This window comes from Lepisma saccharinum, chromosome 1 (genome assembly GCF_977018435.1).
Source record: "Lepisma saccharinum chromosome 1, izLepSacc3.1, whole genome shotgun sequence".
NCBI lineage: Eukaryota > Metazoa > Arthropoda > Insecta > Zygentoma > Lepismatidae > Lepisma > Lepisma saccharinum.
In genome coordinates this window covers 159,690,444-159,704,143 of record NC_139229.1, presented here as the reverse complement: position 1 = coordinate 159,704,143, position 13,700 = coordinate 159,690,444, and the positions used below count along the sequence as shown (strand labels likewise).

Below are 13,700 nucleotides of genomic sequence, written 5' to 3'. Positions count from 1 at the left end.
AAACTACTGATTTGTACATGTGAATAGCACGAGTTTCCTAGGTTTGGAAATTAACTTACAGAAATGAAAATAGAACATTTTGTGCAATACTGATTTAATGATATCAGATATAATCTATATTAAGCTACGTATATTTTATGCTATAGTAATTATCTCAAAACGGTAGTTATCAGAATTATGCCTAACTTAAAATATAACATCCTATTCTGATTTTACATTTACAAAGAATTATCAATTTCGTTTGGAAGTAAAAAGGTCATGCAGTGTTTAAGAAATTGGTAAGTTCAAGCGATATTCTCACTGAAATTACATCAGAAGATATTTCTTCAACATGTAAATAAATTATACATTTTGCCTATGTTTCAAACATTTTGCTTTTGATGGATAATATTAAGCAACAAGCAATTAAATATTAAGACTTACCTTCGAGCTTGTTCAGCTTTTTAACATCCTCCGTGGAATATTTGTTCCCTTGTTCTCGTATATGTACGGGATTCGATATCCTCTGGAAGCTTGGTTTGATTTTCACTCTTTCAAGAACTTGCATTGATCATATAGTTAGACAACACGGAATGAAATCTTGGCAACAGTGTATGCTAAAATCTGCACCACGGAGTATATTGCAACGAAACGCCACTTCAAAAATTTTAATGATAACCACTACTTTCTGAAGGAACGAAATGTTTTAATTTTTTCACATAGTTATATCAGATACTTGCGAGAAGAGAATGTGATCTTTGTTTTACCACGAAATCTTCCATACTAGTCATAAAAGAAAAAATGCACCGGTATTAACAAAACTGCCACTTCAGCGCCATCTGTACGCAGCAGTTTGAACATGACGAAGACCTTATATTTTCTGTTATTTACTTAAATCTTAATCTTACTTAAATCGTAACAAAATTATAAGGTCCACATGTTCTAGTGAATAAAACAATCTTTTATATCGGTAAATTTCTTCCTTACCGAATCTATATTAGTTGTACGGTTATCCAAATAAATTTGGGTCTGTGCTTTAGAATGGCTTTAGAACCCCCTTAAACAAAAACAAGAATGAATATTTGATTTCATTTAATATTTCTCAGGATGTATATATTTACATATATTCTGTACAAAACACTAGGTATCTTCACCTTCTGTACAATCTTCACAACCACAAACAAAACAATTCTTTTCAGTTTCATTTCTGAAAAACTTACAATAAAGCTATAAAAATGACATATGAAAATATCAAAATTTAAACTAATCAGCAAATCTGGAAATTCTTCCTTTCTGCGACTGAGCAAATATGAATTGAATACAGTGTTAATTAGGACATTCTATTAGCAGATTTTAATGTAACACTAAGCATGTAATAGTAGAAGCTGCCTTACTATGTAAGTTTTCTACATAACAGCTTTCACAATAAATCACATTTGTTTTGATCAAGTCATTCTTGACTATGTGCATTCAGCATTAAGAAGTACCTGATCACGAATATTCCTTCAAGTTGAAATAACTAATATGAGTTAATATAATATTTATGATGCTGATTTTTCCACATAAGTAATTCAAATCAAACTGTCAAATAACAGTCTCGTTCCCTAATCATAAGAACAATTACAAAATTCTTATTTCTGAAGCTAATTTAGATCCAGGCTGCCATTAATACACATAATGAACAAATAGCTAAAACACTAACTATATTTTAGAAAATACTTAACCTTGAACACAAAAATTTTAATTCTGAAAGCATTTCCAAACACATGTTAGAAACAATATATAGCTCTGATTCAAGTGAATGGAAGTGACTGTTGTTTTAAAATTCACAGCTTAACTTATTGCACATGATCATTAATTAATTTGTAATTTCACTTACAATGCTTATTGTTTTAAAATAAGAAAATAGAAAACTAACAGAAACATGATTTAGAAATTTCATACAAAATATCATATTTTGACTAAATTCAATTCATCATGAGACAACACTTATCCACAAATCATTAATTACTAATAACTTCAACTGGTAAAACTGAAGCATTATCACACTTTGTTTATTCTAAGGACTCAAACAGGTAGTTCTCATCATTATATATTTTAATTTTCTCACACACAAAATAAAATTACATCATAAAATAATTTAAAATGTAAAAATTCATTGAAAATTATTTTCATAAAAAAAATAGGATTTATGCATGCTCCTGAACAATTTTAATATCTGGCACAGAATATTCAGACTGATTGCATGAAAGTACGTGTAAATTTTATATTGGAATGATAATAGGTGTTCTATAAAAATATCTTTCCATGTCCATAAACAAGTAAACAAATATAAATAACATTCATCAAGGAAGCACAATGTCTTATTTCAATGGTAAAGTTGATAATTATGAAGAGATTATATAATAAACGCAATATGCCTGTAACTCATTTTGGAGTACATTTTAACATATGGAAATATCTCAAGCTACAGTTTAAGATATTTCTAATGAAATTGATAGAATTACACACAAATGCACAAAATATTTCAAAAGGAAAAGGATTCCATAAAAATACTCTTAAATCTCGCAGAATAAATCAATCTTTTCACTCGTAAACTATTATTTAAATCGTTCAATTTTGCTCGCAATATAAATACAGTGAACTCTTTCTAATTCAAACTTGGATAATTCTAATTATCTAGACTATCTAGCATTAGACAGTGGATACCATGTCCAGTAAAAACTGTTTGGTAATGAAAACTTATCTTTGACTTCTGAAGATGAAAAATAAAAAAAAATAAAAAATCCCTTCCCCTTTTTTTCTATTATACTATGCTTTTTTTTGTGTGCATGTCTAACTCTTTGACAAGTTTGAAGTTTCAGTTATTAGAATCATCATATTTGTTGCACAAAATATTTCCCTATCTTGTTGCTACTATCTATGCTATTCTGTTTACATTTTACCTTTCTTACTATGGTTGCAGATAATAAAGAATTATGACTATTTCATGCAACACTTTGAGAGTCATACTTGTGTCTCAAACATTACATTGTTTTTTGTTGCAACCTTTGAAACTTTCTATTAATTTTCAAGGAATAAACCTGCACATAATGCTATGGACATATGACATCAATGAAAGAGGAAACAATAAACTGGAAGGCTTGGTGTATTTCTAGTTTGAACATACCTCGTTTAACAGGTACCTTTGTTTCAACATTAATTATGCTATCTGCACTGAGCTCCTAAATGAACATTCACATTAAATGTTGAAAGCACACTGCAAACTAAATGAATAACCTCTACTTAAAACATTTACGATACCTGGTTATTTGCTTCTGGGAAGCCCTGTTATGGATACAACTGTATGCATTCTAATGCGGGAAACTATTTACACAGTAATAAGCAATTAATTCAGGCATGTTTCCTTACACTGGAATGTAGTGGGAAAAAAAAAAAAAAAAAAAAAAAAAAAAAAAAAAAATCCAAAAAGTTACAATCCTACATTCTAAGATATGTATATGCATTATTCAGCATATGTTTACTGTCTTTGTTCTTGGCTTAAAATGCCATTTCTATTTACAGGAATTACCTGGATCACAGATAACACTTTCAAAACATGTAACTCTATTCCTCGCTTGCAAAAGAATATGAATCAGTTTATGTGCTAGTTGTTAGTTTTTTTGTGTCTTTTTCGAGAAGTAATACGTCATGGGTCTCTAACGTTTGGTGCAGAGTTCTCTCTCTTACTCTGGCAGCAGTTGGGTTCGCCTCATGCAATTTGCCTTGAACTGGTAGAATCTGTCTTCGGAAGTAATCGTCTGTACTGGTAGTATTGATATATTTAAGTTTAATTTAATGATTCATTTATTTATCTTGCATGAATTAGTTAAGTAGTTTCGTTTGAGCACTATTTTTGTTCATTTTATGTTAATGCTATCATTACGCAGACGGTTATTTCAGTTTATCCGATATCCTCTAGTCCTGTACATTTGCATTTATTTAGATTTAGGATTTCCCTATAGCATATTGTTGATTGATAAGATATTTTCCATTTAAGAATAATATTGAAAATTGAACCAACCCTAAAATGCAATTAGAAAGACAATCTGATTCTGGTACATTTGTTTTGGCCTATTTAAAGTGTGCTTATATTTGGAACATGAAGGATTAATGTTAATCGGATATACATATGATATGTTACGCAAGATTATTTGTTGTAAAATTTTCTATTGCTGAAAGTTAAAATGTTACATAATTGAAAGTTATCTTTGTTGTGATTCAACAATAAACTATAAAAAATAACATTTATTTTCGTACATGCCATAAATGGTCTCCGACTCTACTAAAATGTTTTAATAGTAAGGTAGTCAATTTGTCAACCCATAGTATATATAATTGTAGAGGACTCGTTTTGTAGACCAAATCGAAATTATATGAGAAAATACTGAGGGTGGTGACAGAGAAGAGCATGGTTGGTTCAATGTGGAAAGTACATAATATTTTGTGAAGTAAGTTGTAAAGAAAAGAAATGATGAACGTAAATGAACCCAATTTCCTATTGCAAACATTAGACCAAATGGGTTATTTAGATCCACCCAAGTGCATTAGGAGCACAGCTGGTTTCATTCACGATGTATTGTGAAGGTCAAGAACATTTGGCCATTAGTTTTCATGGCCAGGTGTGTCTCGGAAGGAAGTGAAAGCTGAAGTTAAAGGATCATATAATCGAATGCCTAGCAGGCATAAATGGGTCAATAAACGTCCTTCCAAAAATTTAATTGACTTTTCTGATTCAAGTGATGAGATTTATTATAGTAGGAATATTTCTCCAATTTTTTCAGGTAATTGTATTAAGAAAATAACCAGTACTGTCGTTAGTCAAACTCTGTTAAGTCTGATTAACAATGTTCCATCAATGGAAGAAAATACTGTTCAGTTGTTCAATTTTATATGGCATATAAACAGTATAATTGAAAGAGATATTTTTCCAGCGAGAGAAATACTTCTCTCTGCTTTACACAAGTTGCCATGTTAAATAAGCGACGTAATGTGGAAACTAATAGGTAGTGATCTCTTGTGGTATGCAATTGTTCAAAATGTAATGCATAAATTTGTAACAACTTTAGGAAAAGAACTCATTGTTAACAAGTTCATATTTCGTGTCCAAGATAAACATTAAGATGTATTAGAATTTATTGAAAATCGATGGAGGGCTGCAGTATTAATATTTTAGAGTGGCCTGCTTTATTGAAAGAATGCTCCCTAACTATTCTGAACTCTTTATTTTGAATGGTGTTCCATCGTGTGTGAATTATCTAAAAACTAGGTTACAATTATTGCAGAAACGTCAGAGAATCGCTAAAGATTTTAGATCAATTACTTTAAGTTACAAATTACGTAACACAGTGGAAAGTGGAGAATGTCAGCAGAGGATATTGAAGATTTTTTTTACCTGCGTGTGATCAATCTTTGAAAGATGTGGGTAGTTCAGAACAACTGGAACATGAGGAGGCGATGGAGTTGGAAGAAGCATTTGGCATAGCTGCATCAAGAACCTACTCTCGAGCAAGGAGATTTAAGCACCACTTTAGTTTACCTGCAATGATGAACTTAAGGACAGAAGTATCTTGCCAGATGCAGGAACCAGCTAAAGTCAGTCTGATGCTTCATGTCAGGTTGATATGCCACATATTAGAGAATTCACTCGCCTGGAGAAGGCCATGAAAGAGGAAAGCGAGAGTGAAAATACTCTGAAAGAGGTCCGAAAGAAAAAAAAAAAGTTCAAGCACTGCAGCAACTCCTGAATGAGAGAGAAATGAAAATTAAGGAGTTGGAGAATGAGACATGTGACTTGGAAATGAAATGTAGCAGACAACAGAAGGAAGTGGAAAACTTTCTTCAGGAAGCATTGGATAAACTGCATTCAAAGGAGTGTCTCAATGACAACCTGATGAAAGAAATTGAGACGTGAATTGGAACAAGTACAATGCAATAGTGTTACATTTTTTTTTACAGGAATTACATTTCTATTTACAGGAATTACCTGGATCACAGATAACACTTTCAAAACAATAGCCGTCAAGAATTAAAAATCATGTTTTTCTTCTTCCGCTCTGTACCAGACATTCTACTGCTACTTTTCTTCTTTAAAAGTCACTAATGGTACAACATGCACACTGAAACTGATTCACTTCACCACACACTCACTCACATCCATGCATGCACACACATACACACCATCCGGCCAGTATTTACTCTTACACTGTGTACAGAGGAATTGGTATTGATCATAATACTTAAAAAAATGTCTTTTGGTGTTGCCTAGAAGTCCTACGAGAACAGGGTATCATAACCATCTGATCACTGCTACTGCTGCAAGTATCACAGAAAAAGTCACTGAGGACAGTCCTAAACATCCACACGTCAGGTCATCATGGTGGTAAAGAACGTACTGAGGTACTTTTGAGCCTGGTTTACACCATTCACCACGTTTGTAGAATTCAGCCTGTTATGGAGAAGGAAATAAATTAATAGTTGCAGGTTGCATATCAAATAAATAAATATATATTCAACCTACGTTGTAGCAGGTAATGCAGAAAGAGCATGAACATAGGTACAAGTTCAAATCTGAACTTTCGGCCCTGTCAGAGAGTTATCACCAGGATATAAATATGCACGTGAGTTCGAGGAGAGAGAGGTTCACTTTGTTGCTGGTCACACACTATTTATAAGCTGTTCCAAGTTCTTTCACAGTACAGAGTAGTCTTCTAGATGTATATGAGCCATCCAGTACAGTAAACGCCAAACCATCACGTAAAGGGGGGAACCCCCAGAAGAATCCAGTCTCCACCCCCATACATTCAGGGGGTGCTGCTGGCTATAATCAATAAACCAGGACGTCATTTCCTCAGAATTCCGGTTCCCCCATTTATTGCGTATTATGTTATTTACTTTGTTTGTTTTACAATTTAAAATTTTCCTAAAGTTTACATTGCTATTTAAGATTAGATGAACTTTGATCTATAGCTATAAGTACCCTGGTTGTTCTGGTCTCCAAAAAAACAATGAAGGTTTACAAATTGTAAATTGTAGTTTTTGGATTTCACTGTAGTATAACATGTGTGATAAAGATTGTTGCTAATATAGCCATTTAAATCATTACTGCAGGAAACAATCCCTCTAACATTTCTTGAAGTCTATTTTTTTTTGCCATGTGTAAGTAGAACCTCGTTGCTTTCCAGTATTGAATATTCAGTTTCCATCTTAATTCCTGAACTCATCTGCAAATTCATACCTCCATGATGACCCTGAGACAGAAGTTGTACTTATGTTCATATTGTATCTGCATTTTATGTTACAACGTAGGTCTGATACTGAGTATGGCATGTCAGACGTCACATTTTCTTCAAAACTCACATTTATAAGATGCAACACATTTAAATTAGGTCTGAGCCGATACTGATGCCACTATGTCAGCATCAGAAAATATCAGTTGGATTTTATTAACCATTACTTTTCTAGCATTGTGGTCTTTCATGAAGCCTGCCAAAATGCCATACAACACTTATGTGGAATCTAATTATCCTGGGAGTTATGCAACATTAAAAGTATCCATTGTGTGAAAAACTGCATTTTGTGATATATTAATATTCTGATGTAATTCTTTTGAAGTAAATCCATCATAAATGATGCAGACAATTGGAGTGTAATATTTATACAATAATATTAAACAATAGTAGTGGTATTTATGATAGGGACAGCGCGAGAAAGGAAGAGCACCTCCTCAAGCAGATTTGCTATACTTAAAACAAGCTCAACATGCCCATATGAGCTTTTTGCTCTAGTGTGGAACTCTTTCTAACCCAAGATTTTTGTAAAAATGCCCTCGGGAATTTTTCAGAAAGGAAGAGCTCTTCTCATGCAGATTTGCTATACTTAAAACTTGTTCAACATGTTCATATGAGTTTTTTGTTCAAGTGTAGCACCTGCCTAACCCAAGAGTTTTGTAATTGGAAAGTATCAACCCTTCTCAAGCAGATTTGCTAACATTTACAAAAATTGCATCAGCCAGATTTTTGTCTATAAACTTGTCAATTTTTGGCCACACCAGAAATTAAGCCAAAAACCCATACCCATACATACATATTTACTTCTGGTTTAAGTTTAATTGGAAACCAGATTCAATTTGCTTATCTAATATTAAAACAATGCAATATGCCCTCTAGAATTGCTCCGTGTTTGCATGTTTCCCTCTCTGGGTCAGTGTGTGGAATTCCCGAGACGGTAGTATTGATTTCTCCTCAGCGCCAGTATTTACAGAAATTCCCGAGTATTGCATCATCCAGTATTGTGAGAATGATTGAGGAGAACAGATGTGTTGACACAGTGCTTCTCATACTTACTGGTTTAAATTCATATTGAACAATATAAAATCTGATATTTGTTGTAATCCACTCATATTTAGAGTCAAGCTTATATTTGTCCCAGCTTGTTATACATAACAAGGTTATTGCCATTCTAGACATGCATGTCTGTGCAGGTATTTGCGCTGGGTCAGTGTGAATGAATATTTCTACTTGTGGGCTATTGGCTTTATAACCTGTCATAAGATAAGCATAGAGATTAGATTTAAAACCCAGGAAATTTTATATAAATACCAAAGCCAAAAATATTAAGTGTATACACACATACACACATACACACACACACAAAGCACACAGCTGAACCCAACTGATATTTTTTATTCAGTATAAAGTTTTGAATTGAAACCCAGGAAATTGTATATAATAAACAACAGCAAAAATGCCGAATCAAAAATATTGTAATCAGTGCAATAAAAATATATCCAGCTCTAATTGGGCCAGACATCAAAAGAATTGTAATCCAGACAAATACAGAACTCCCACAAAAATTTGCCCCAAATGCCATAGAAAATATAACATGGAATATTTCACATATAAACATAAAGATACTTGCTCTGTACAGTCATCAACACAACCATCTACATCTGGTCTGAAAAGAAAGCACGAAGCACCTGTTAATGCCAGAGCAGCAAAGCAGCCACGACATGAACCTATCCGTAGCAGTTTTAATGGCCAACTTAGGGATCACTGTTTTGTGTCAGAGCCAAGATGTGGCATTGAGAATTTCTTGAACAGTATAAATTCTGATCTCCAGGCAATTCTCAATGCACAAAATGGTTCTTATAAGCTCTCCCTCAAATTGTATACACAATATAAGAAGCCAAATGGCACAAAATTTACACAGCCCCACATAACAGAAACTGTACCGGTTTATTCAAATACAAATTCAGACAAAATAATAAGCAATTTGATAGATCAATTGAATATTAAACACTCTGAATTTGCGGCAAAAGAGTCCGGATGGAGCCTATGTGGCTCTCCGCACAAGTTATATGTCAATATTTCTGAATTCTGCCCATTACAAGGATCTACATATGTGCCATTACCTGCTAATATTAAAAACAAAAGAGCCGTGGTCAATATAAAAAATAATGACCAGAAATGCTTTTTGTGGTGTATATTAGCTGCTTTGTATCCAGTTTCAAGGGATCCTCAGAGAATAACTTATTACAAGCAACATGAGCACGATTTTGACGATGCAATGGAGGGTTTGGAATATCCAATGTCTGTTCAGAATATTGATAAATTTGAAAAAAAGGCCAGGCACATCAATGGCAAACAATTATCTATTAATGTATTTATTTGTTCCACTGGCAATTGCCCGATAGCACCTCTCAGAATCAGTACACTTGATGATGAATCTGCTATTCCGATTGATCTGCTCTTAATTGAAGGGGATAGCACATATCATTATACTCTGATACATAATCTTGAAGCTATAGTCAGAACACAACTAGACAAATCCAATAGAATATTCAAGTTGTGCAGAAGATGCTTAACTGTATTTGATGGTCAAAAAATGGTAAATAGGGTTCCTGAATGTAATACAGAAATTGCTAAAAACAAGTTAATTGAGCATCTGAAATACTGTGGCAACCATAAACCTGTTCATATGGTGATGCCCAATCCAAGTGAAAATTGCAAATTCAAAAAGTTTGAAGCCTTGTTGGAACACCCAGTATTTATTGTCTATGATTTTGAATCGAACCTCAAATCTCTTGCATTCTGCAATCCAGATCCTGAAGAATCCTCAATTACACCATACCAACTACATGAACCTTCCAGTTTTTATTATATGGTTGTACAGGGTGGTGTAGCTAGTGAGCTGTGCTTATACATGGGACCAAATGCCGTCAAAGAATTTGCACATAGAATAGAAAATGAGTGCCGTGACATAGCATCTAACATCTTATTAAAATCAAAACCCATGTTGCCTTTAACAGAGGAACAGATTGAGGATTTCAACAATGCAGAAAAATGCCCGGTATGTGATTCTGAATTTTCAGATACAAATATCAAGGTGAAACACCATTCTCATACAGATGGTAAATTCTTAATGGCCCTGTGTAAAAGCTGCAATATTCAGATCAAGAGACCAAGATTTATCCCCATATTTTGCCATGGAGCATCCAATTATGATTTCCATCATCTGATCAGGTACGAGGGGTTTGACAAGCAGAATTTAAATATTTTAGCTGAAAATGATGAAAAATATATATCTATTAGCAAGATAATTAAAGTTGATGGTGTTTCTATTCAATTAAGATTTCTTGATTCTTACAGATTTTTATCTGCTAGCCTGCCTACACTGGCCACTCAATTATCTGATGATCAATTGAAAATCACACGTGCTTCGTTTCCAAATCAGGACCTGAAATTAATTAGGCGGAAGGGTGTATATCCATATGACTATGTTACAGATTTTTCTAAATTTGACGAGTGTTCCCTGCCACCACAAGAAGAGTTTTACAGCAAAATCAGAGGATCTGGAATCAGTGATGAAGATTATCACCATGCCCAATTGGTGTGGAACGATTCAAAATGCAAGACATTTCGTGATTATCACATGGCATATTCGAAACTTGATGTCACCCTCTTAGCTGATATAATACAGGCATTCAGAAAATCTTCCATACAAAATTATAAACTGGACCCAGTGTATTTTTTCAGTGCCCCGGGCCTAGCATGGGCCGCAATGTTTTTGAATACCAAAATGCAATTGGATCTGATCCACGATCAAGATACGTATCTGTTTATGGAGAAAGGTATAAGAGGGGGGATGGTGCAATGTTCCCAGAGATATGCCAGAGCAAGTAACAAGCATATTATGCTGCCTGATTATGATCCAGCACGGCCATCAAATTATATACTGTACGTAGATGCAAACAGCCTCTATGGTCATGCCATGATGCAAAAACTGCCATATGCAGAGCTTGAATGGGTTGAAAATTTCAATATTGAGAATCTTAAGGATTTTGATGACAGTGATTATGGCCTCTTCTTAGAGGTTGATCTGACAATTCCAGATCATTTGCACAATAAATTTTCTGATCTGCCCCCAATTCCCGAGGTTCAGTGCTCACCTGGCTCTAAACAGAAGAAGCTCATGATGACCCTGGAGCCAAAACAGGGATATGTCATATATTACAAAAACCTCCAGTTCCTGATGAAACATGGTGTTCAAGTGACCAAAGTTGGAAAAGTCTTAAGGTTCAGGCACTCAGAATGGTTGAAACCATACATTGATACAAATACAGAGCTTCGAACATCAGCAATAAGCCAATTTGATAAGGGCTTGTTTAAATTGATGGTCAATTCTGTTTATGGCAAAACTATTGGAAATGTCAGGAAACATACCGATGTTAAAATAATTACTGACCCCAGCCTGAGCAAAAAATTGGTTGCAAAACCCAACTTCAATTACAGAAGAATTTATGATGAGCACATGGCACTTTTCAACATGAAGAAAACAAAGATTAAGTTTGATAAACCTATTTATGTAGGGGCTGTGATATTGGAAAGGTCCAAATTACATATGTTAACATTGTATTATGATGTGTTGAAACCTTTTTATGGTGATCGTGTAAAACTGATGTACATGGACACGGATAGTTTTATTCTTGATATTCAAACAGAAGATATTTATCAAGATATTGCACAGTCTGAATTGTTTAAATATTTTGATACCAGTGAATTGCCTGGCCATCTGAATATTCAACCCCACAACAAAAAGGTGCCTGGCAAGTTAAAAGATGAGACGCTTGGTGATGTTATTGTGAAATTTGCTGGGTTAAGTGCCAAGATGTACACTTTTAAAACATGTAGTGCTGTTGTCAAAAAAGCCAAGGGCATTGGCAGAGTGACTGTTGACAAAGAGCTTAAATTTGAAGATTATGAAAATTGCATCAAATCCCAGAGTTCAATCAAAACATCAGAATGCAGAATTCAGAGTGTGGATCACTTGTTGACTTCAAATATTGTAAGAAAAGTGGCTCTGGACCCACATGATGACAAGAGATGTATTTTATCATGTGGCATACATACTTTACCTTGGGGGCATTGTGATTTGAAAAATGGGAATCAATGCCCAAACACAGAGCATGATTTGAAATAAATAAACATGCCTATGAACTTATTTGGGTTCAAAAAACAAGATATCTATCCTATTAGACACAAACACAGTATCAATAAATTTATAATTTAATAGAACTGTGCGGTGATGTTGTTATTGGGAACAAGCTTCAAATCATGGATAGGTGATTGTTATGAGGATAGATATTAGACACAGACACAGAAATCAATAAATTTATAATATTCTTATACCTGACAGAACTATGCAGTGATGCTATTATTGGGAGCAAGCTTCAAATCATAGATAGGTGATTGTCATGAAGATAGATATTAAATACAGATACGGAAATAATATTTTCCATAAATTTATATTCAATATCCCTATACCTGACAGAGCTGTGCGGTGATGTTGTTATTGGGAACAGGATTCAAATCATGGATAGGTGATTGTCATGAAGATAGATATTAGATACAGATACAGAAATAATATTTTCCATAAATCTATACTCAATATCCCTATACCTGACAGAACTGTGTGGTTAATATTATTAGGAACAAGCTTTAAATCTTACACAGATATAGAGCGGAATTATTATGGATAGGTGATTGCCATGAGGATAGATACTCAATATCTCTGCTGTTATTGGACACAAACACAGAGAATAAAATATCCCTATACCTAACAGAACTGTGCAGTGACGCTGTTATTGGGAACAAGCTTCAAATCATGGATAGGTGATTGTTATGAGGATAGATATTAGACACAGACACAGAAATAATATTTATCCATAAATCTATACTCGATTTAATAGAGCTGTGTAGTGATGCTGTTATTGGGAACAGGATTCAAATCATGGATAGGTGATTGCCCTATACCTAGCAAAGCTGTGCGGTGATATAATTATTGGGAACAGGATTCAAATCTTACACAGATACAGAGTGAAATTATTATGGATAGGTGATTGTCATGAAGATAGATATTAGACACAGAGCCTTGCTGAGCTTGGAATTATTATAGATAGGTAATTGTCATAAAGAACACAGAGAATGAAATTGTAAATCTATACTCAATATTTTTTGACAGATCATTGTTCTTTTATAAACGTTTCAACATACGTTCCAGCAAAACTGTACCTATTAGGGTATGTATTATTCACATCTTATCCATAACATATCAGCAAGGGTAAATAATATTTTCAAGGCAGCCTACACAACACAGCTCTGTTAGAGATAGGGATTATGACA

At 33.8% G+C, this 13,700-nt stretch overlaps 1 protein-coding gene across 1 annotated transcript in view; it reads right to left on the bottom strand.

The window, feature by feature from the left end:
* Positions 1–3,416: 3,416 nt before the first annotated feature.
* The window catches only part of Invadolysin (leishmanolysin-like peptidase, invadolysin), a 241,179-nt gene continuing 230,895 nt past the window's right edge, over positions 3,417–13,700 (bottom strand). Inside the window, exon 14 of the mRNA XM_083141170.1 lies at positions 3,417–6,466. Coding sequence (XP_082997296.1) covers positions 6,308–6,466 — 159 coding nt within the window. The 3' untranslated portion in view covers positions 3,417–6,307. The remainder of the gene's footprint in view (positions 6,467–13,700) is intronic.